Raw genomic sequence first — 22,900 nt, forward strand, 5'->3', positions numbered from 1 at the left:
GCCGGGGGTTCAGAATTTGCCATTCTGATGCTCTGAACCTTTGAGCACGAATAAAAACCTGCGTTCTCCAACCTTTCGTGGTCTCGTCTTCTGATCTGGAAACAGGATCTGCTGCAAGACTGTGAGGGAGAGGTTGCAGGCCACATTCTTGAGCTCTCCATCCACCCACCTGCGCAGCCATTTCCCACACCGGCCTCCCCTGGCCGGCAGGGTTTAGCTTGTCTTCTTCTGGATGACAGAGAAGAAGAACCGGCCACTGGGCAATGCTGGCCTCCTTAAGCCAAGTTCCCTGGGCGAGCTGGTCCAGGTGGCCAAGTCGACAGGTGCTGGGCCTTGTTCCCTGGCCTCTGCTGAAGACCTTACTTAGCCTGGGAATGAAACATTCGGAACCCCCCCCAAACCTCACCCCCCCCTTGTTTCCTAATCACTTTGCCAGGCCCCTTAACTCCCCCCCGCTTTTGCTCCGGAGGAATGGTCAGGGAAGGACTGGGATGGGGGAGCGGTTTAGGTCCAGACCCCAGAGAAGAATTCTGCAGGGAGGGATGCAGTAAATCCCAGCTGACCGAGGGGGGGGGGGATTGCTGGGGGGGGCTTTTCTGCACAGCCCTCAGACCTTCCCTCTGCCAGAAGGTGGGAGGGGCATTGCAGGGAGAGCGAGAGGGAGGCTCCTCCGCAGTGTTGACGTTTCTTGGCTCTGGCCTGCAGTGGGAGAAGACCCCCCCCCCCAGAGGAGAAGGGCTCCCCCACTTCGGAAGGGACCTCAGCTGCACTGAAAAGGTCCCCTGGGAGTGGCGTCCCCCCCAGGTGTGGAGAGACCAGGCTGGCAAAGCTGGAAGATGACAGGAGACAATGGATCATGGATATCCGGGGCGCAGGGGGGGCTCACAAGCCCTGGATGCAGCGGATAACTGGGGCCCTTTTCGTGTTTTGGAGACAGCCTTGGCTTGGCTACCCTTGTGGATGAGGTCGCACGGGGGCGATGCAGCCATTCCGGCCCGCTTGGCTCTCTCCGTGGCTTCCAGGGCCACCTGTCAGCCCAAAGGGGGCTTAGGCCAGGCTCCCTATTAAAGGCCCTTGTTTGAAGACTGGCAAGGCCTCCATGCTTGGCCATCCTTCCCCTCCTGGAACAGGGGAGCCTCTTTCCGAGAGGTTGGCTCAGGCCTTCCTGGCGGGTTGGGCTCCAGGTGAGGCTTCCCTCCCTGCTGCTGAGGGCCACACCAGGGCTGTGGTTGACCTTGGGGTGGGGGTGGGCGTGGCCAGCTTGACACCACTCCCCAAACGGCTCTGCACTGGGTAGCCTGGGCTGAAGCCACGCGGGGATCCGGGTGCGGCCACAGCGTGGGCCAGGTCCTGCCTGCCCTGGGCCTTGAGTTTGACACCCCTGGCTTAGCGTAGAGGTCTCCTCTCTCTTCACCCAGGCCCCCTTTGCCTGCGCTCCCTCCAGCGTCACTCTGGACCGGCTGGCTCCGTAGGGGATGAAAAGAAGCCGCCCCCCCCTCCCCTCCCCTTGCTTCCAGGCCCCCCCTTTGCCGCAGGGGGAGCCCAAGGAGCAGAAGGGAAGGGGTCCAGCAGGGGCACCTTGTCCCCCGAGGGCTCCTGCCTGGTTCCCTGGGGGGCGGGGTGGGTGGGTTCCTGGACTCCCCCCCTCCCTCCCCGGCTCTTTTGGCCTCCTCTGGAGAGGGTCAGGCTGTGGGGATAGCCTAGCAGTTATGGAGCCTCTTGCAGCCAGTGGGGACCATCCGTTCCCTCCACCCCAAAAGCAAGCGGACAAGCCGAGCTTGGGGTGCATCTGTGGAAGTCAAAGCCAGCCAGGAAGTCTAGTAAGGATCATTCCCCCAAACGGGCCCGGACCACGTTCTGGCTCCACGGAGCCTGGTGGCCAGACACCAGCCAGACACAACTCCACAGGGTTACTTCCATTTATTCAGTCCTTGTTCAGCTAAATACACCAGGAGAGTCACACTTATACTGGCATTTCTTTCCTCAAAAGGTAACACGAAGTAACTGAACCTACAGAGTAAGTTAAGGGCGGTGAGCAAAAACGCCCCCCCCGGCCGTGGTACTGGAGGCTGACTAGGCCACGCCCACCGTGGCCACGCCCACCCAGCACCTGGGCAGAGAACCCCTTGCTGATGCCCGTCCCTGGCTGCAAGGAAGGCCAAACTCTTCCCTGGGCAACTTGAGCAGAAGGTCGGGAGGGCAAAGTCCTTGGAGTGGGCACGACCCCAGGCAGAAGGGGCTTCCAGCCTTAAAGCCAGGGCCCCTCCAGGGCTACTAAACGGAGCACAGCCCCTGAACCTCCAGGGGGGAGAGGGGCCACGGGCCCTTCCTTTCCGGACGGGGAGGGGCTGGAGGGGCACCAAGAATGACCTCTGGAACCCGGGCTGCTGCAGGCCCCTGGGAAGGTCCTAAGGCACAGGGCCAGGTCTTGCCTGCCACAGCCTGCCACTCCGCAGGGGGCAGGGCCCCGGGCTCTTCTCCCACCGGCCCCCCCTGCTCAGATGGAGAGGGAGCTGCAGCTGGGCAGCTGGGAGGCGGAGGTGGCCAGCAAGGGGCTGGTGGGCAGCACCTTGATGGGCAAATCCCAGCTGAAAGTGTCCACGTCCACCTGCTCCCCTCCCGTCCAGCTGGCGGCTTCCGACTGGTCCTTGGGAGCCACGGGCGCCTCGGCCACGTCCCGCAGGATGACAAACTCGAAGTGGAGCCTCCACTGGAGGGACACTGCGGAAGGCAGGCAGGCAGGCGCTCAGGGCGAGGGGAGACAGGCAGGTCCTCCCCCAGGGGGCCAGAGGGGCCGCGCAGGCTCACCAACGCTGGTGCTGAATCCCGGGGCCGAGCTGAGCGGGATGGGCAGGCTGAAGCTGGTCCGGGCCGTGTGCAGGCAGGACTCCTGGTGCCGGGCGTGGGTGCTGTACGAGGCAGCCTGGGCCCTGTGGCGCTGGAAGGCCTCTTGCACCCGCTCCTCCGTCTGCAAGCTCACCAGGTACTGGTGGGGAGAGCAGCCTGTCAGCCCAGGAGGGCCCCCTGCAGCCCCCCTGGGTGGCCCCTGGGCCCCCTCACCTGCAGGCACGGGGTGTCCCCCTCGGAGAAGCTGAAGGTCCCCACCACGTCCTCCCCAATCTTGTAGACGGTCTTGAAGATGCAGAAGGTGGCCACTCGGCCCTGGGCGCTGCTGATGCTGAACAGATCTGAGGATGGGGAGCGCTGCCCTGAGATTCAGGGGGATGGCCCAGCAGGTGCTCATGGAGGGGGGAGCCGCCCCAGGAGGAGGAGGGGGGGGAGGCCGGGATGGTGCTCAGCCTCGCCCCCCGATGGCCGGAGTCCGGAAGGAGCCGCAGGACTCTTGCTGGCCTTCTCCCAGAGGAACCCCTGGGCACGATGGGGGGAGTGGGGGCACGGTCAGAGGGGTCCACAGGCTGGGTTTGGGCGGGGGCTGCCAGGGACAGTCATCTGGGGTGGAGGGGGACTTACGCAAACTCCGCCGCGAAGTGGCGACCGTCAGGAGCTCCGTGGCCAAGTCTGCCAGGCGGGAGGACCTCTTGGCGCCGCCCTCTTCCTCCTCCAAGAAGGGGTTGGAGGGGGCCACAGCTTCATCCTGGGGAAAGGGGTAGCCTCTGAGCCCTGGGGAGACAGGAAGCCGCGTCAGAGGCCTGGCAGGCTGGAGTCCTGGGCAGGCGGAGGGGAGGGGCCTTACCCTGCAGCACCATCACTCGGAAGGGCACTCGGAGCAGCTTGATGGCCGAGTTCACCCGCTGGCAGCCGATGGTCAGCTTGTAGACATACTTCACCGCCTGGCCACGGAAGGAGGGCGGCCCGTCCACCGGCAGCGTCTCGCAGTAGGAGTCTGGGGGCAGAGGGCGGGGAGGGGGCCGCTGAGCTGGGCCAGCCGAGACGGGGCAGGCACGGAAGCGGACTCCTGCCAGGTGGGGAGGGCAGGGCAGGTTCCCTACAGCCGCTCTGGGGCGGCCACCCGCCTGCCTCGCCCCTCCGCGCAGCCCCTACAGGAAGGGGAGTCTGTGCTCACAGCTCTTGGACTCGCCGGGATCCAGCCTCAAGTCACAGAAGAGGATCTTTGGGGGCGTCGACAGGATGCACTGACCCCGCTCTCCTGCAAGGCAACGCATGTCACTAGTCCACAGCAAGGCTTCTTTCCCCTTCCTTTTTTTTTAAATGCAGCTTTTATTAAGAAATTTGGTTATCGTTGTGAAATCTAGTACAAACTAGACTTAGAGAAAGGAGAAAAAAGAGAAACGAGTAACGACCTTTGCCACAAGCATAAAGCAATTGAGCCACCACCACCCCTGCCCGTCCCCTGGAGGCCAGAAAGGCAGACCTCCTCTGCCCCCCCCCCCCGGGCTCCCTTCCTTTGCAACCTGCGTAATTCTCCCTCGGGTCCTGGGACCAGCAACAAGCCTGCAGGTAGCAGCGTACAAGCAACCCCGACATACAAGCACCAATGTCCTTGAACAAAGCAGCCGTTAAGTGAGATGCCATGTGGCCCCTTTGCCCAGCCGCTGGCTCCTCCACTCGGGCTCACCCAGGAAGGGTGGTCCACTGAGAGGGTGGAATCCCAGGTAAGGGTTGTGGGGGTGTCCCCGGGAGGGGGCTGCCACGCAAAGCCATGGCGGCCCCTGGAAGCCCCCACCCTGGCTGGCAGCCCTTTCGACTGCAGCTGCCCCCACCTGCCCACCCTCCGGTGCCCCTTGGGCTGCCCTGCGGACTGACACTTGGTGGCGCCACTGGGTCTGGGTGTTTGGGGGGGGGGAGTGGAGGCCAGGCGTCTTCAGCAGCCAGCCGCCCCCGGTACTGCCTTCAGCCCCCCAGTCCTGCCGCTGCCCCCGAGAAATGCCGCCTCTAGACCCACAGCCAGCAGGCCAGCCCCCTCTGCCTCTGCCCCCACTTGTCAGGCGCACCTGGCCTATGCGAGGCTCTCCTCCCGCACGGAGTCTGGTTCTTCCAACCACTGGGAAGCCCCATGGCGGGATCTGGAGGGTGCAGCGGGGGGATCGGGGCTTCCCACGGATGGGGAGAATGGGCTCCTCCTCTTCCCACAATCCTCCTTCTCCAGGCCAGGTGCCCCAGACAGGCTGCCAGCAAGCAGCGGGGGGGGACAAGGGGAGCAGATCCTTTGGGGCGCAGGGAAACTGGGTCTCAGGGGAACGTGAGGGGGGCCTAGGGGCAGCAGCAGCAGCTGGTCCTCCACCCCACCCACCCACCCCCTGCTGCTTCTGACAGGGAGGCCCAAAGGGGAGGGGGGAGGGGGTGGCCAAGCGCCCACATTCGGCTCCTGTGATCGCAGGGCCACCGCCGGAGCCCCTTTTTCTGTGGACAAAGGCCTTGCTTGGCTCCTTTTTTCCCCAGCACGGTCGTAACTTTGAACAGTCACTGGAACTAATGGCCATAAGTGCAGGAGTGCCTCTATTTGGTTGCCACCTTATGATTATTTTATTTTATTCAAGATTGAAAGAAAACTCAAGGTCCAAAAGCCTTTAATAGCTTACAAGGACTTAATGAGCAATTTCCAAAAGTAATTAGCAAATGAAGTTTGCAAATTTCATGTTCAAAGTCTCTGCAGCAATTGTGAGCAAGAGGGCGGATCCCTTTGTCTCCCGGGGCTCAAAACCACAGAAAGCCATCCCTCCCTCCGGCCGCCTCCTTGGGAGGAGCGGTCATCCGAAGCCCATGCAGGGGATCTCCCGTCCTCTCCTTGTCCAGAGAGGCCCAAGCAAACAGTCCGCTCACGGCTTCCGTGCCTCCCTTGCCACGATGGTGGGCTCTGTTGTCAGGGTGCCAGGCCTCACTTGGAAGACCAGCAAGGGCCTCCCTTTCCCAGTCCCAGGGTCCCCCTTTGACCCTCTGGGGTCAGGCAATGACTGCCCCCTCCCCAAGAGGCTCCCTCCTTGAGATGGAACTTACCTCTGTTGGGCACAAAGACAGTCTCGTTTTCTGCCTGGGCGTCATAGCTGGTATCTTGTGAAGGTGGCAGAGCAACCCGGCTCTCACTGGTGTGCAACTGGCAGTGGATCTGAGCACTGGCCCAGGCCAGAATCTCACTGGAAGAAAGGAAGAGGAGAGGAATGCCAGCGCATGCCAGCACCAGGCCGCTGGGCAGCTCACCCACTGGAGCCCAGCGAGAAGGAAACCTTCAGAGGGCCAGGAGCACCTTCTCACAGCACACCTGCCATCTTCTACATAAGGTTCGTGCCGCCTCCGCCTCCTCCTCCTCTGGGACTACAATGCCCCTACGCTGCTCTACCCTTGCAGCAACACCCCCGCCTTGGCTGCTCCCAGGGGGTGCCAGGGGAGAACTGGGCATGGGGAGGGGGGCACTGGGCCATTCACAAAGCCCTCCAGTCAGCAGGTACCTTTTGTGGAATTATTCTCTCCTACGACCCTGGTGCTGCAGCTGGCCGGCCTCTGTGGGGGCCCATTCAGCGGGGAGGGCCTGGGGCTCGGGCTCTGTTGTCCAGCTCCTCCCAGCCCCCCCTTGGGAGCCTGCCTCCCCTGCTGCTTGGACCCCCCAGAAGAGGCTCCAGCTGCCTTCGGAGGTCAGGCGGGCAGTCGAACTGCCCAGGGAAGCAGAGGGGCCCCTCGGAAGGGCAGGGGACTTCTGCCCCGGCTACTGCTGCCTTCCTCACCAGGCAACACACTCTCTCCACGGTTTTGCTGCCTGAGAAACTTTGGGTGACTCTGGCCCCTCACGCTGAAGGCAAATAGAATCTCAGGAGGTAGAGAGGGATTATACCTAGAAGTCTCCAGAAACAGGAAATTAACCGTTAGTGGCTACCACGTGTGTGAGTGCGTAATGTCTCTGGCACTCTGCATGAGTTCAACAGATTAAAAGTGTCTTGGGGCCGATGTCCATTCGTGTTCCTTGTCCGATTCTCCGAGGACTGTCCGTTCAGAGCTCCGGCCGGCAGCCCCTCGCTTTCACCTAGAGCAGGGTGGGGGCCAAACTCCATTGTATCGAGGGCTGCGGTGGACCTCGCCCGGGGGGTGGCGGGGGTGGCCAACTAGGTGTGCCTTTCCAACTGAAAAGCCGAAGCCAGGCGGGCCCGGTCTTTCCCCTTCGCGCTGGGAAGACCAGGATGGCGCTGCAGGCTGGCTCCAATCGCCTCGTGGGCTGGGCTGGATCCGTCCCACAGGCCTCGGCTATGACCCTCCTGCTCTAGAGCGAGTCCCAGCTGAGTGTCCCGGCTGCTCCAGGTGTGTCTCTGCCGCCTTTCCTGACCTCCCTGTGGGGTGGGTGGGGCTCCTGGACTGCCTCTGGGGCCACTGGGCAGGATATGGGGCTGGCTGGCACCCCCGGCGCCCCCCTCCACCGATCCCCCTGTGACGGGGCCCAGCCACAAGCCACGACTAGCCCAAGCCATTAAGCCCCCTCCAAGAAATGGGGCTGAGGGCAAAAGAGCCCCCTGCCCCCCTCCAGCCGCCCTCCTGCTGCCCAGGCTCCTTGCTCTGCCTCGGCCCCTCCCTTCGTCAACCCAGGGTCTGACTGGATCAGGCTAAGGCCAGTCACCCACCCCCTGCTCAGTGGGGAAGAGGCCTTTTCCAAGGGGCTCATAGCCACATCCCGCCTTCTGACCAGCCTCCCTCTTGCTCGCACTGGGTTTTTACTGTTAAGCGCAACATTCTCCGTTTCTCCGCACGTAAAACGCGTTTTGTCAAATGAGGCACAATAGTCAAGTATTTCAGTTAAACTTCTGAAATTAGAATCATAAAGCCATTAGTGCTGGAAGGGAGCTTGGAGGTCTTCTAGTCCAACCCCCTGCCTGAGGCAGGATTCCATCCAATCTTTTCTTTAAAAAACTCCAGTACCCATAATTCCAGGAGGCAAAAGCTGTTCCCGATGATTCATTCCCACTGAAATTCCTCCTTATCTCCAGGTTCCATTTCCCTCCGAGGAGCTTCCACCTACTGCGTCTTATCCTAGAGACAAAATTGAGGCCTTCTTCCCTGTGGCAGCCTTGTTCAGGCACTGGGAGACAGCTATCAAGTCTCCTCTAAGCCTTCCCTTCCTTAAACTAAACCTGCCCACCTGGGGTTCCTTTAGCTGCTGGTTGTAGTTTAGCTTCTTACAATTTAGCCTCTTAAAAATTACAGGAACAACTGAAAAAGAATTGAAAGATTAAAAGAAGCAGAGGTTAAAATAGGATTAAAAACTGCGCTAAAACCATGCTTACAAGAGCCATGATCATCTGCGTTGCTCTTCTCCTCACTGTTTCCAGGGTCTCGCCATCATTTTTGTATCACGGTGGCCAGAACCGAATGCCGTATTCCCAGGGGGACCTTCCTAGCGCAGTATGAAATGGCACGATCGCGTCCCGTGGTTTTGATGCTGCCCCTCTGTGGGTGCAGCCTAGAACGGCCTTGGTGTTTCTGGCAACAGCAGCAGCAGCACATTGAGGACGCGAAAGGTGGTCCACTAGATGCCTCTCCCCATTGCTGAGCCTATCTTGTACCTGTGCATCTGGTTTTTCCTGCCTAACTGCAGGACATTCCTTTTCTCAGCCCTGAACTGCATCTTGTTGGGTAGGTCCAATGCTCAGGTCTGTCAGGAACCCCCTGAATCCCCTTGGCTTCTCTCTTCTAAAGTGCTAGCAATTATCCCGGGTTTGTGTCAGGTTTGTTCCTCCCATTTTAGTTTTACTTTATTGTCTTTGCACCTCGTACGACAAAATCAAACACCATCTCCAGTGCACATCATGACCATGAAAATAAACACAAACACACATCCTTCACCTTTCACACATTGAACCGGAAACCCCCAACACCACACCAACACTGCACTATACAGCAGAATTCAAAAGAGCTACTGTCCTGGGATAGAAGCTATTTTTCAGCCTATTTGTCCTTGTTTTTATTATTATCCTGTACCATCTGCAGATGGTAATAGTTCAAAAAAAAAGGGTTCCCAGGATGAGATGGATCTTTGAGGATGTTTTGAACTTTCTTAAGGCAGCGGGATTTATAAAGCTCTTCCAAAGAGGGGAGAGGGCAACCCAGGATCCTCTGGGCAAGGACGTTCACCCTCTGGAGTGCTGTCCTATCTGCCCCTGTGCAATTGGCAAACCATACAGAGGTGCAGTAAGTAAAAATGCTTTCTATGGTGCAGTGGTAGAAGGTCACAGCAGTTTTTCATTCAGTTGTTGTTTTCTGAGAAGCCTCAGGTAGTAGAATCTCTGCTGGGCCCTTTTGACCAGGGCTGCAATGTCAGCATCCCAGGTCAGGTCCTCTTTAGGGTAACACCCAGAAACTTAAAACTGGTCACTTGCTCCCCTCGGTCTCCATTGATAAGCAAGGGCTGGATGTCTGGTCTGTTCCTTCTATAGTCCATTATAAGCTCCTTGGTCTTATTGGTGTTGAGGACCAAGTTTTTGTCTCCATACCACGAAAGCAACCGGTCCACCTCATCTCAGTAGGCAGACTCATCCCCCCGCCCCCCTCCCAAGATAAGTCCCACCACTGTTGTATCATCTGCAAATTTAGCAATAGTATTACTAGCGTGAGTGGGAATGCAGTCATGCACACGTAAAGAGGATAGAGTAAGGGACTCAACACACAACCCCGTGGTGTACCAGCGTTAAGAATAAGGGCTGAAGAGGTATGATTACCTAACGTGACCCTCTGTGAGCAGCCAGACAGGAAATCCATAATCCAAAGGCAGATTGAATTAGAAAGCCCAAGGTCCAGAAGTTTAGACATTAGTTTATGTGGAAGAATTGTGTTAAACGCAGAACTAAAATCCACAAGAAGCATCCTCCCGTAGCCCTCCCGCTGTTCTAGATGAGTCAGAGCAGCGTGAAGAATGATGCCTATAGTGTCCTCTGTAGATCTGTTTTTTCTGCATGCAAACTGGTGTTTATCAAATGTATACGGAAGACCAGAAATGATGTGCCGGCAGACCAATTGCTCAAAGCACTTCATGATGATAGGAGTGAGTGCCACTGGTCTGTAATCGTTGAGGTTATTGATTGGGAACTTCTTTGGTGGCGGAACAATGGTGGAAGCCTTCAAACAAGATGGAATAGTGGACTAGGATAAAGACCGATTGAAGATCCTGGTAAAGACTCCAGCCAACTGATCAGCACAGTTATCAAACCCCACGCCCCCCCCCAATTCCTAGCCTTGTGTCATCGGCAAATTTGAAGTACATTCTTTCTATTCTCTCATCTAGGCAATTTATTTATGTTTAGCTATCAAATTTATATGGCAGCCCATTTCATACAAGGGAACTTTGGACAGTGTGCAATAAAACCAACCCTTTAAAACTGAATGTAAAAACCAGTCAAAGCAATCGAATAATTGTAAGTAAAAATGGATTCTGAGAGGGTTAAGATGTGCTTTGCTGGCAGAGGGAGGGCCCTGGAATTGCACCCAGAGCCAAACGGGCAAGCCAGGAAGCTCACGGCACAGAGGAACAGCACATGCCTGCCCAGGAATGTCCCCAGCTGCCTGTGCCGTGCGCTGTGTGCAGCAGCCAAAGTCCCTGGATGCTCCTCCAGGGCCGCCCCACACAGGCCGCGGAGGTGACCAAGGGAGGAATCCCTGTGAGGTGAGCCACATGGGGTCACCCCTCCGGGCCGTCTGCTCCTTGAGTCCAGGAGGACCTCCAGACTCCACCCTGGGTCTATCTGGGACAGTGTGACCCCATCCAACACTTTATAACTTACTTAAACAACGTATATGGTCCCCCATCTCAGTCTACTGATAACTATTTAACAAACAACAAAACATGCGCTCTGCACGGGAGCTTCTGCAGCCGGTGCAGAAGGCAGTGTGGCTCCCCGGACACACTCCTGGGAGCTCCTTGGGCTGCACACACAACACGGTTAGCCTGCGAGCTGCATTGGTTGCTGGTTTGCTTCCGGATCAAACTCAAGCCCAGGGTGTCTGAGGAGGGGGCTAGCCCAACCCTCTCACCCCAGTGGAAGAGGCCTGCTATGGACCCTGCCTGTTAAGGAACAGAAGCAGCGGAGCAAGGAGGTCACAGCCTTCTCTGCTGTGGGCCCAGTCTCGCTGCAGAGGTGAGAACTGGCCCCTCTGTTGTGGCCGACTGGGAGGGAATCAAAAGCCGGCTTGACCTGCTGGCCAGGCCCCGAGGGGGCAGTAAAAAATCCTCATTCCCATCCCATCCACCTCTTGGCTCTTGTAGGCAGGGCTAGAGAGCAGCTTTTAATAATGTTTGAATGTCAGCTCCTTTTAATCTTTTATTTTTCACTTGTTTCTATCATTTATAAGCCACCAGGAAACCTAATAAATAAAAATAAACAGGGAGATGAAATGGGATCCCCCCCCCCATCCAGACTGGACTCAATCCCCGTCACTGCATTAATAGAATAGGAACAAGGAATAAGAAATAGAACAGAATAAAACAGAATAGAATAGAACAGAATAGAATAACAGAGTTGGAAGGGATCCTGGAGGTCTTCTAGTCCAACCCCCTGCCGAGGCAGAAGGAAAGCCTACACCACTTCAGACAAAGGGTTATCCAACATTTTTTTTAAAAACCTCCAGTGTTGGAGCATCCACAACTTCTGGAGGCAAGTTGTTTACTGGTTAATTGTTCTCGCTGTCAGGAAATTCCTCCTTAGTTCTAAGTTGCTTCTCTCCTTGTTGAGTTTGCTTCTTGTCCTGCTCTTCAGGTGCTCTGGAGAATAGCTTGACTCCCTCTTCTTTGGGGCAGCCCTTGAGGTATTGGAAGGCTGCTCTCCTGTCTCCCCTGGTCCTTCTCTTCACTAGACTAGCCAGGCCCGGTTCCTGCAACCGTTCTTCTTCTTCTTCCCCTGTTTTAGCCTCCAGTCCCCTTCACCAGGGTTTAGCTCTCTGGGTGCACCCAAGAGCGCTGGGCCCAGGGGAGACCCTTGCGGAGGGGGCCCTGCCTGCCTGCCTGCCTGCCCCTCCACACAGCATCACCCAGGGGGCAGCTCCCGTCAGCCTCTGCAAAGCAGTCTCGGGTCTTGCCTGGCTTCCGCCCGCAGAGGCTGAGGATGGGTCTCTCCGGATGGGTCTCGACCCACTCGAGCCCTGGGCCCCATCTGACCAAAGGAGATTCGAGCGAGAGGGGCGAGGTCAGGGGGACCCGGATCAAGGGCGGGCGGCGGAGTCAGTTCCCAGGCCGCCTTCGCAGAGGGTCGCGCTTGGACCTCCAGCTCTGGCCGCCCCGATGCAGAGAGGGCTGCCGGGGGGCCGAAACAGAGGAGGGACGGTTGCAAGAAGCGGCCGAGTCTGCTCTACTGGAGGGCGGGGGGTTTTGAGGGGCTGCCCCAAAGAAGCAGGCGGGGGGGTCGTCCTACCCCCAAAGCACTAGAAGGCAGGAGAAACCGGCCGCGGAGAGGAGCAACCGGGAACTCGGGGGGATTTCCGGGCAGGCAGGACCACCGGCCGGCGGAGCTGAAGGTGCGGCTCCTCCACCCTGGAGGGTTTTTAAGAGACGACCGGACGGCCCCTGCCTGGGAATGGGGGCTGGACTAGAGGACCTCCGAGGACCCTCCTGACTCTGCACCCGTTTACAGCGGGCCGGGCGGGGCACGCGAGGCGGACATTCCGGGTCGAGGGCGACACGGGGGGGAGGGACCGAGCCAAGGAGCGGCCTGCGGCGGCGCCGGCGGGGCGGGGGTGGAGGGCGCCCCCCGGCGGGGCGTACCTGGAGGCAGAGGTGGCGTCGGGCGGGAGCGGGTTGCGCAGCGTCACCAGGCACTCCAGCGCCTCCCCGGCCAGGAAAGCGGCGCCCCGCAGCAGCGACGCCGAGACCTCGATCATGGCCGCGGAGGGCGGGGCCGGCCACGTGGCACGCGCACGCGCACTCGCTCCCTCCCGCTCACCGGGGCGGGGCGGGGCCCGCCTGCTAGGCCCCGCCCCCTCCGCTCCCAGCTCCTTGGCGCCGCCTGGGAGTCCGCCGCGCCGCGCCGGCTCATCCAGCGATGGCGACCGGGGGCTGCGCGGGCTGCGGGCGGGACGCGCGGGCGGAGGACGGGGCGGCGGCGGCGGCGGAGCTGATGAGCCGCTATGAGGGCCGGGCGGCGGGGCGCGGGGTGCCGCGGTTCGGGTGGCGGCTGTGCCTGGCCCACCGCTTCGCCGAGCGCAGGAAGCCCCTGCAGGCGGGCGACGTCTCCCCCGCGCACGCCCTGCGGCACCTGGGGCTGGCCTTCAGGTAGGGGGCGCCCCTTCCCCGGAGGGGGCCGGGAGGGCGCGCCACCCCCCCCCGGCTGACCCCCCCCTCCCCCGCAGGTACCTCGGCTGGTGGTACCGGAAGACGCACGTGGAGAAGCGGCTGCCCTTCATCGACCTGCTGCACCCGCAGCCGCTGCGCCCGATCTACGGTAGGGGCCGCCCGGGGGGGGGGAGGGGAGGGGAGGGGGCGCCGGGGCCGCCGTCCAACCGCTCCCGCTCCTCCCTTCTCCGCAGGCTGCCCGCTGGGGGGCCTGGGCGGCGGCACCGTCACGCGCGGCTGGCGCGGCGACTTCTGCAGGTGGCAGCTCTCGCCGGGCATGTACCAGCACCGGGCCGTGACGGCGGACCAGGTGGGTCGGGCGAGGAGGCGCGCCCCGGGGCTCCTTGGCGCGGCCCTCCGCCGCGGCGCCTTGACGGCCGGCCTGGCCCTCCCTCTCCCTTCAGTTCACGGTCTGCCTGCGGCGGAAGGGCCGGACGGTCTACCAGCAGGTGCTCTCCCCGAGAGGCCCAGCCGGCTGCAGGGCTGGAACTGGGGCTTCTGCGGCCACTACGCCTTCTACCACGCGCTCTACCCGCGCGCCTGGACCGTCTACGAGCTGCCTGGGCAGGAGGTGGTGCTGACCTGCCGGCAAATCACGCCGGTCATCCCGCACGACTACCAGGTGAGGCCCCCGCCCCGCCCCGGGGCGCTGGGGAAGGCCCGGGCTTCAACCCCTGCGCCTCCGCCTGCAGTTGCACCGCTGCCCCTCCCCCACTTGGCTTCCAGCCACACACCTGCTGGATTTAATTGCTCCAGCAAATTCCCTCCTCCGAACCTGCTGCTCAGAGAAAACATCCGCCCTGGGCTGTGTAATTTGTAATCAGCCTGCCTGCCAAAGTCGGTCTGACTTTGGAGTGATCTGTACAGTGTAACTGCCTGCTTGAGGTTGCAATTTAAAAGGGAGCCGATGCGCTCCTCCTCCGGGCGACCACTGGGCCCCCTCTCCGTGGCCCTTTTCCAGTGGCCCAAGCTGAAGCCCCAGGGAAGGAAGAGCTCAGCCAGAAAGAGCCGTGTTGCCTGGGCAGAAGGGAGAGCTTCCTTGTTCTGGAGCCGCCTCCTTCTCCAGCCCTCCCCACCCTAGCCATGCCCTCCAGGAGAGGCAGCCTGCCAGATAACCCGCTGCTATGCCACTTGGGGCTTTAAAGGGGACCAGCGGCGCCCCATGGGCAGAGTAGTGCAGGGCTCCAAACGGGAGACAACGGGGGCATGGGAAGCCCGAGCAGGGCCTCCCGCTCCAGGAATGGGTGCAAGCAGAGTGCAGCACCCTTGAACCTTTGGGCACGGAATGTATGACTGTAGCCTGAGGACCCCCTGTGCACGGACGGGCAATGTTTCCTCTGGGCAGGGGGACGGGGGCCTTGGCTCCTCCATCCGGTGGCCCTCGGGTGCTCCTGGGAGGGGGGCGGGGAGGCCGGGCCTGAGCCCAGACGAGCCGCCCATCTTGTGCCCTCAGGACTCGAGCCTCCCTGTGGGCGCTTTCGTCTGGGAGGTGGAGAACAAGGGCACGGAGGAGCTGGAGGTCTCCATCATGTTCACCTTCCAAAACGGCACGGAGGCCAAGGAGGACCGCCGGGGCGGCCATTGGAACGAGCCCTTCAGCGTGGAAAAGGGGGGCAGCTGCGTCCGTGGGGTGTTGCTGCACCACATGACTCCTACGAACCCCTACACCCTAGCCATCTCTGCCCGGGAGAAGGTAGGCCCCGCGGAGACCCTGCCAGGAACGGTCCGCGGGAGCCTTCCAGGCCCTTAGGGTCTGCCTGTGGCAGGCTGGCAGAGAGGCTGCTTGGAGCGCCCCCCTTGCGGCTTCTGTGCCAGGCCTCTACTCACAAGGCCCCGAGAGGTGGTGGGTGCATTCCCCCCTCTGGTGCCTCTGGAAGGCCCCTGCTGGCACCTCACGCCCCCCTCCCGGCAGCCTCTTCTGGAGCTGCCCCGCATCGCCCACGACTGCCCTGCTCCGTCGCTCCTCACCGCCATCTTCACCCCCATCCCATCAAGGCAAAGCTGGGGGGGAGGGGGGCTGGCTTATCCGTCCCCTCTATCCTTCCCATCTTTCTTGTCTCCCCACCCCAGGAAGGTGTTGCTGTTACCCACCTCACAGCCTTCAACCCTGCTGGCACCGGGCAGGAGGTTTGGCAGGATCTCTTGGCGGATGGCCGGCTGGCATCTCCTCAAGGTGAGCCCTGGGCTACTGGGGGGGGGGCCTGAGGGGGGGCAGGGAAAGGCGGGAGGCCAGGCCCCTGATGCTCAGGGCTCTCTTGCAGGTCAGAGCCCCCCCACGGAGAAGGGGGAGGTGTGTGCGGCAGCCGTGTGTGCCACGTGCGTGGTGCCCGGTCACGGGCATGGGGTGCTGGAGCTGGGCCTGGCCTGGGACATGCCTCGCATCCGCTTTGGATCAGCGGAGAAGGAGCATCGCCGGTGGGTGCTTCCGGGAAGGGCTGGCTCCCTCCTGGGGGTCTCCGTGCTTTGGAGGTGGGCCCAGCTGGGTGACCCACGCAGCAGCTCTGCCTGCGGGGAAGTGCCCAGGGCTGCGCCAGCATGCGGCACACTCACGGAGCTCAGCCCCACCTGATCCAGGAAGTGGGGCTGCCTCGGGACCAAACCGTGGGGTGGAGGCGGGGGCAGCCCTCCTGGGCTCAGACGTGGGCCTCCTACGGTCCCCCGGCTGTCCCCGTCCGGCCTGCAGAGCTGGGGCAAAAGCCAGGCCAGCCTCCCCACAACAGGCCCGGTTTCCCTGGCATCCCCTTGGGGAAATTGCCCCCCTCCCCCTCTGGGCGTGGCAGGGAGGGACTCGGCCACTCTCTCTGCTTGCCAGCTGGTGCTCTGGTTGGCTGAGGGTCCCTCTTCCCCTCTGCCGGCAGGTGGTACACCCGCTTCTTTGGCAGCGACGGGAACGCCTGCCCGGCACTCTCCCACCACCTGCTCAGCCGCTACGAGGCCTGGGAGGAGAAGATCGTGGCCTGGCAGGGGCCCATTTTGGCAAACAGGTAGCGCCTTGTGGGCGAGGGGCTTCCGAGGTGCAGGAGGGGACCCAGTGCCCGCCAGAGTTTTCCCGCTCTCCCTCTGCTGAGGTGCAGCCATGGTCCCCTCTGGCCAGGCTAGGCTGCTTCCGTGCTGCCTCCTCTCCTCACCCTTGGCTCCTCGTCCCCTGCGTGGGGCTGCACAGACTCTGTGAGCCTTGGGGGGGGGGTACCTGCCCCCTGCCCGTTGGCGCTACCTTCTTTCTGCTGAGCGGGTGCCTTGGCCCTGGCTCTTCCTGGGGCACCCGGCCAGGCGGGCAGGCCTGCTGGGGGTGAGCCCGCCCCTCGGAGGAGGAGGAAGAGGACCCACTGAGGACCCCGTGTGCCTCTCGCAGCGACCTGCCCCCCTGGTACAAGTCGGCCCTCTTCAACGAGTTGTACTTCCTGGCCGATGGAGGCACCCTCTGGCTGGAGCTGCGACCCGAGGACAGGGAGGCCTTGCGGGATGCCCAGGGCCTCTCCCAGCTGCTCCCAGTCTTGCAAGAATACGGGAGGTTTGCCTATCTGGAAGGTGAGGCTCTGCTTTGGCGGGGCTGGGGGGAGCGTCCGGGCTTCCCCCAGGAGGAAGCCCCTGGTGCTCCCGGGACGCCAGTGTGATGCTCAGCCACTGGCACTTCTTCCTTCCAGGCCAGGAGTACCGGATGTATAACACCTACGACGTCCACTTCTACGCCTCCTTTGCGCTTGCCATGCTGTGGCCCAAGCTGGAGCTCAGCCTGCAGTACGACATGGGTGGGTGCCCTGCAGGAGCCCTGGGCCGGAGGGTGGCCCTGGTGGGGGCGGGAGGAAGCGCCCCCCCTTGAGCTGTGCCGAAGGCTCCTGGCGGCCTGGCCTGTGCTGAGGAGCTGCGGGCCGGGTGTGCGGACGGCTGCCGCTGATGGCGCTTCCCTGCCCTGCCCAGCTGCTGCAGTGCTGAACGAGGATGCTCACCCTCGGCAGTATCTCATGAGTGGACAGACGGCCCCAGTGAAGCTGCGCAATGTAGTTCCACACGACATCGGAGAGCCAGGTAAAGCGCCTCGTGCCTAGACGCAGGTCAGGCCGCGCTCACAGCAGCTGCCCTTAGCCAGGACCAGCTGCCCTCCCTGTGCCCGGGGCTGGGGGCCTCGCTGCGTGGGGAGCGGGTGGACCTTCCCGGGGAAGGCTGGGGGCCTCCAATTTGCCTGAATGGACTCCCGGGGCGGCTTCCCCTGTGGCTGCTCTTGGGGTGAGCGGGGCTGTTGGGAGAGGAGACTGTGCGGTCCCCACCTTCTGGGTCTCTGGGCAAAAGCCCCCAAGGGGGGAAGTCATCTGGGGTCCCTCCTTGGGGTGATGAGGAGCAGGGTGGGGCCCCTTGAGGCTTTCTGGGAAGCCACACCCCCTCCCGCTCTCTCCGGCCAGATGATGAGCCCTGGCAGCGGGTCAACGCCTACCTGATCCATGACACGGCCGCCTGGAAGGACCTCAACCTGAAGTTCGTGCTACAGGTCTACCGGGACTACTTCCTCATGGAGGACGCGACCTTCTTGCGGGACATGTGGCCTGTCTGCCAGGTGCCGTGATGGGGAGGGCGGGGGCTGCCAGCCACCCAGGACCCCCGCGGACCCCTCCTCAGACTCCTTTGCCCCCCCGCCCCTCAGACCGTGATGGACTCAGAACTGAGGTTCGACACAGATGGAGACGGCCTCATCGAGAACTCGGGCTTTGCCGACCAAACCTACGATGCCTGGGTGGCCACTGGAGCCAGGTGAGTGATGGGCCAGGAGCCCTGCCCCCCGCCCCCCCCATCCTAGAACCCAGCCCAGTAGAGCCTCCTTCTGGGGGGCTGTTGGGACCCCTCCTCCAGCCTCTGTTTGGAAGGGCTGACGGCTCCCCCCCGGCTGTTGTGGCGCCTGGGGCTGCTTGGTGTAGCCTGGCAGCCATTTCTTGCCATCTCTTATTTCCTTTCTCCTGAACAGCAGGGGTGGGGGGTCTTCTGTCGGGTCTTTGAGGCATGGACCCAAGACCCCAATGCCCAGGGTAGAAATCCCACGTGATGCCTGGGGCATCCCAGCTACAAACCACTGCAGCCTTTGGGGAAGATTCTTGGACTCCCCAAGACTGCAGGCCAGAGGGCCCAGGGGAGGGGCTGGTGCTGGGGCCGAGCAGCCAACCCACAACTGTAGAATTCAAGCCAGCCACTTTGTTGTATCCTGCCGGTCACACAGGAATCTTCTCAGACTCCTTGCCTTCCCTTGGGAACAGACAGCGAAGGTTGCAGGGCCCCCTGGGTGGGTGGGTGTGGTCAGTCCGGGTTCTCTCGCGGCTGCCCAGCCATTCAAGGCTCCTTCCTGTTTGCCACCCCCCAGGAAGTGACCGCTTGGCAGCTGAGCCCTCCCGGAGGGCCCTGCTGCCTTCACTGGCTGAAGCAATTGCAAAGCCCCCCGCCTGCCTCCCCTGCCCAAGGCCCCTGGTGCCCCCTGGAGAGGAAGGCTCCCCTGCTGGCAGGGCTGGGCAGTCGGGGTGGGGGACAGAGGCGGGTGCCCTGCACTGCAGAGCTGGCAGAACTAAAGCGGGGGGGCACCATTTCAGCCACAGACCACGTGGACCTGATCCGGGGCTTCCTCCCTTGTGGCCTCTGTGCCTGCAGCCTCTGGGAGGGAGGGAGGGAGGGGGTTGCCTGGCGGGAAACGGGCTGAGTGCCCCTGGAGGAGATGCCCCTGGGAAGTGGCTCCCTTGGGGGGGGGAGTAAAACAACCTCAGCCTGGTGGGATTCTGCTGCTGCCCAACAACGCCAGCCCTGCGAGGTGGCCTTTTATGGAGAGGGCTCTGGGGACAGATCCAGGGGGCACCTCGTCGCCCCACCGCTCTCTTTTTGGGGGTGGGTCCCCCACTGCCCAGTGATCACTGCTGGCGGAAGCACATGCCAGGGAAGAGGGGAACCCAGGTGCCCAGTCACCCCTCTGAGGGACGCAGGAGTGGGTCTCCCTGCCCCCCACCCTCCCCGGTTGGGAGGGGCTGCGGGCAGGCGCCTCTCTTCCCTCCCTCTGGGAAACCCCCCCTCCCCTTTGCTCCGCCAGCGCCTACTGTGGCGGCCTCTGGCTGGCGTCCGTTTGTGTGATGTGCAGAATGGCGGAGGCCTTGTCGGACGGGCCGGCCCTGGAGAGGTACTCGGACATCCTGGCTAAGGGCACGGCAGCCTTTGAGCGGCTGCTCTGGAACGGTAGGTCTGGGCCGGGCCGGCGGGCGAGCAGGGCCGGGAAGAGCCCCGGCCCCCACCTCCCCCTTCCTCTCTTGCAGGGAAGTACTACAACTACGACAGCGGCCGCGGCCCCTCTTCGGACAGTGTCATGGCGGACCAGCTGGCCGGGCAGTGGTTCCTGCGGGCGTGTGGGTTGGGCGAGGGGCGGTCCGAGGTGAGAGCAGGGGCCAGGGGCCCGCGGGGGGGCAGGGGCTGTGGGGCGGGGCTCCACAAGTCCCCCTCGGTCCTTGCAGGTCTTCCCTCGCAGCCACGTGCTCAGCGCCCTGAAGACCATCTTTGAGCTGAACGTGCTGGGCTTTTCGGGAGGGGCCATGGGGGCCGTGAACGGCATGCGCCCCTCGGGACTGCCAGACACCTCCAGCCTGCAGTCGGACGAGGTGTGGGTGGGCGTGGTGTACGCCCTGGCCGCCACCATGATCCAGGAGGTGGGTGACGGGGGCCCGGGGGAGGGCAGGGGGTGCGGGCTGCCAGCCTGACGGACGGACGGACTGACTGGGCTTCCTCTCGCCCAGCACAGGGCCTGGTGCAAGAGGGCTTCCGCACCGCCGAGGGCTGCTACCGGACCGTCTGGGAGCGGCTGGGCATGGCCTTCCAGACCCCCGAGGCCTACTGCCAGAGGAGGGTCTTCCGCTCGCTGGCCTACATGCGCCCCCTCAGCATCTGGAGCATGCAGCTGGCCTTGGAGCGACAGGCGGCAGTAGGGCAGCCCTCCCCCGCCCTGCCTGTGGCCAAGTGAGCCAGGGGAGGAGGGGCAGGCTGTGGCTCCTGCTCCACGGGTGCGACCCGGTCTGCCCTGGGCAGGATGAAGGAGCTGCTGGGCAAGGGGGCAGTTTAGACGTCTTGGCATTCTTCAATCTTCAACACCCCCCCACCCCACCCCCACCCCTTTGATTTGCACACAATCACGTTCTGTATAATCTGAAGTTATTTTTAGAGGCTGAATAATTTTAATGTAAAATAAACGGAACTTGGCGAGAAAGCCTTGCAGAACGCTTATTGGTGGCCGTGATTTGCAAGGGCAGGAGGGGGCCGGGGTGCCCCAGGTCCGGCCTAGGCTGATCAAGGAGACCTTGCAGGCCTGGTCCTTCCGGGGGGGGGGGGCACTGGGAGCTGGGCTCGGGCAAGGGGCAACTTCCCTGCAAAGGGCTGGGCAGCCCGGGGGAAGGGTTTCACGTTGCCCCAGAGTCTGGTCCTCCTCCTTTCCCACCACCTATGAGCCTCTGGGTGGCCATCCTTCCCCTGGGCTCATTCGCACACACGCAGAGGACGGAGCTCCGTCTCCTCCTTGCCCTGTGAAATGGGCACCCCTGCCTGCCCTGGCCTTGCAGTCATTCTGGGCGTCCAGGCGTGGCTGAGCTGTGGCCCTCTGGCACCCGGGAGCAGGGGGCCCATGGTTCTGGAGGGGCCCCAGGGTGGGAGCGGAGGATCTCTCAGTGACCTTCCCAGAGGAGGAGCTGCTGGGTGCCTCCTGGAAAGCTTGGCCTCAGGGTGGGCCCTGGGTACCCTGGCAGCTTCCTGGCAACCGTGCCGCATCGCTCGGCCTCCGCCCAGGGCTTCGGCTGCCTTGAGCCCCACCCTCCTGGAAGGTGAAGCCCCTGCGCCCCAAAGTCTCTTCCATTCAGAGGACCAGGCCCTGGTTGACCAGCGCCCTCTGCAGGCTGAGCCGAGACCCCATGCGGCCAGTCTTAATGCTGCCCCACCTGAACCAAAGCGTGAACCAAAAGCGTGAGTCGCAGCTGTTCCCGGAAGAGAGAGAGGCACACATACACACACGCCCTGCCATTGACCAAAGGCCGACCTCTGATTGCAAGACCCCACCCCACCTGCATCCAGCCCTGCCTGGGGGGCGATAGGAGACGTCCTCAAGAATTAAGGGAAGTGGGGTTCTTGCTGGCGGCCCCTGTGGCTCCCTGGTCAAGTTGAGGGACTGCCTGGGCGTGGGGGTTCTTGGGCAAAGCCAAGGGCGTTTCTGGTGAAGGAACTGAGATGGAGAGAAAGCCGTGGGGGGTGGGGGCAGACAGCCCATTGAGGGGATGGGATGGTCGCTCCTCTGCCACTTTCCTCCGCCACGGCTGGCTGCGGTTCAAAGGCGCCTCTCCGGCAGTGCGCTAGTTCCGCATCCAGAGCACAGAAAGGTCCCTGGTCGGTCCTGCAGCCGTGGGGGCAGTACATGGCCCAAGAGGAGGGGGGGCATTGGCTCCCCCCTTCTGAAAACAAATCCAATGCCAGGAAGAGGAAGATGGGGGCTGCAGAAGAGCCACGAGCAGCAGCCGGGCGCTTCCCCCTCCCTCTCCGCACATCAAGCCCTTCGGAGGGCTGCTTGGAGCTTGCGGGGAGGAGGAGGAATGGGGGCCACGTCACTCGGGTGCTAGTTTAGAGGAGGACCATTTGCGTCGTTCTGGCCACACCCAGCCCATTTTAGCAGGGGGAGGGAGTTGTAATACGTCACATGACAACAATGTAGCCTCGTGAGCTTGACACCCCTGCTTTAGGTGAAGCAGGGTTGGGCCACCGTGCACCCCCCCCGGGGGCTGGGGGCCAATTTCCCCCAGGCTCCCTGGAGTGGCCCTCTTTAATGCCAGGCATGCTTGAATGATGGCCAAGGCACACGTGGCGCTCAGGAAGCCTCTGCAGGTGTTCCCTAATGCACTTGCTCTCTCCTGGACACTAGAAGAATCACAAAAGCGAATAAAGGATGCCCCCCCCCCCCAGTGACCAACTGAATGCTCTACAACTGATGCGGCTACCCAGCAGCATGCGAACAAGCCCGGGCCTTTGCCCAGCCCAATTCTCGCTGCCCCTTTGGGTCACTTGGTGCTGCCTGAGCTTGGCTATTTCTTGCAGACTTTTTGCAAGAGCCTCCCAGACCGAGAGGGCAGGACACTACAGTATAAAGTGAGAGACACCCCCCTCCTTCCTAGCACTGATGATGTTACCTAGTTGGGTCATGAAACACCTGCAGGAAAACAACCCAGCTCAGAGAGCACCAAGGAGCCCTCATTCCGCCCCCCCTCGGCTGCAAAGATCCTTCTGCAGGGATCCCTTTCTGGTGGTTTCTCTGTCTGGAAACTCTGGCCCTGTTATGCATCTGAACCGAGGAGGGAGAGAAGTGGGGGAGGGGGCGGCAAGTTCTCTTCCATCCCCTCCTCCCCCAGGTTAACGGCATTCAAGGGAAGCCTATCAGATGCCCCCACCCCCCCACCTGCCAAAACACACGAGCTGCTTCAAGTGCCCTTGTAAGAGGTCGACCTTCACCGCGAGCTGAAGCCCCCTTGAGTGGCGACAGGGTGGCGTCTCAGCCAGAACTTCTAGCCCAGAAAGCCAGAATGTTGCTGTTAGTTGACCAGATCTCAAGGATAATTGGCTCACATGCTGACCTAGTGGGAAGAGAGGCACGATCGTAATAGCCATAAGGTCACACAGATAAGCTTCTTCAAAACCTTCCAGTCT

The 22,900-nt window shown here is 61.9% G+C and overlaps 2 protein-coding genes across 2 annotated transcripts; one reads left to right on the forward strand and one right to left on the reverse strand.

Moving 5' to 3' along the window:
* Positions 1-1,905: 1,905 nt before the first annotated feature.
* On the reverse strand, positions 1,906-12,807 carry RGP1 (RGP1 partner of RAB6A GEF complex). Its single transcript, XM_026720805.2, has 8 exons — positions 12,647-12,807; positions 5,917-6,053; positions 4,025-4,108; positions 3,695-3,844; positions 3,472-3,621; positions 3,061-3,188; positions 2,809-2,986; positions 1,906-2,721 (listed from the first exon to the last, which is right to left on the reverse strand). Exons 1-8 carry the CDS (start codon positions 12,760-12,762, stop codon positions 2,498-2,500), a joined length of 1,167 nt encoding a protein of 388 aa, XP_026576590.2. The 5' UTR covers positions 12,763-12,807; the 3' UTR covers positions 1,906-2,497.
* A 70-nt stretch (positions 12,808-12,877) lies between these two features.
* GBA2 (glucosylceramidase beta 2) lies at positions 12,878-20,429 on the forward strand. Its single transcript, XM_026720776.2, is given in 18 exon segments — positions 12,878-13,153; positions 13,231-13,322; positions 13,408-13,523; positions 13,618-13,669; positions 13,672-13,835; positions 14,667-14,906; positions 15,284-15,386; positions 15,475-15,628; positions 16,072-16,197; positions 16,566-16,741; positions 16,858-16,962; positions 17,132-17,239; positions 17,611-17,762; positions 17,850-17,956; positions 19,269-19,411; positions 19,489-19,604; positions 19,684-19,875; positions 19,968-20,429. Coding segments are annotated over 18 exon segments (2,595 nt in total). The 5' UTR covers positions 12,878-12,923; the 3' UTR covers positions 20,187-20,429.
* Positions 20,430-22,900: the final 2,471 nt, after the last annotated feature.

This window comes from Pseudonaja textilis, chromosome 2 (genome assembly GCF_049901715.1).
Source record: "Pseudonaja textilis isolate UNSWEBS1 chromosome 2, rPseTex1.2, whole genome shotgun sequence".
NCBI lineage: Eukaryota > Metazoa > Chordata > Lepidosauria > Squamata > Elapidae > Pseudonaja > Pseudonaja textilis.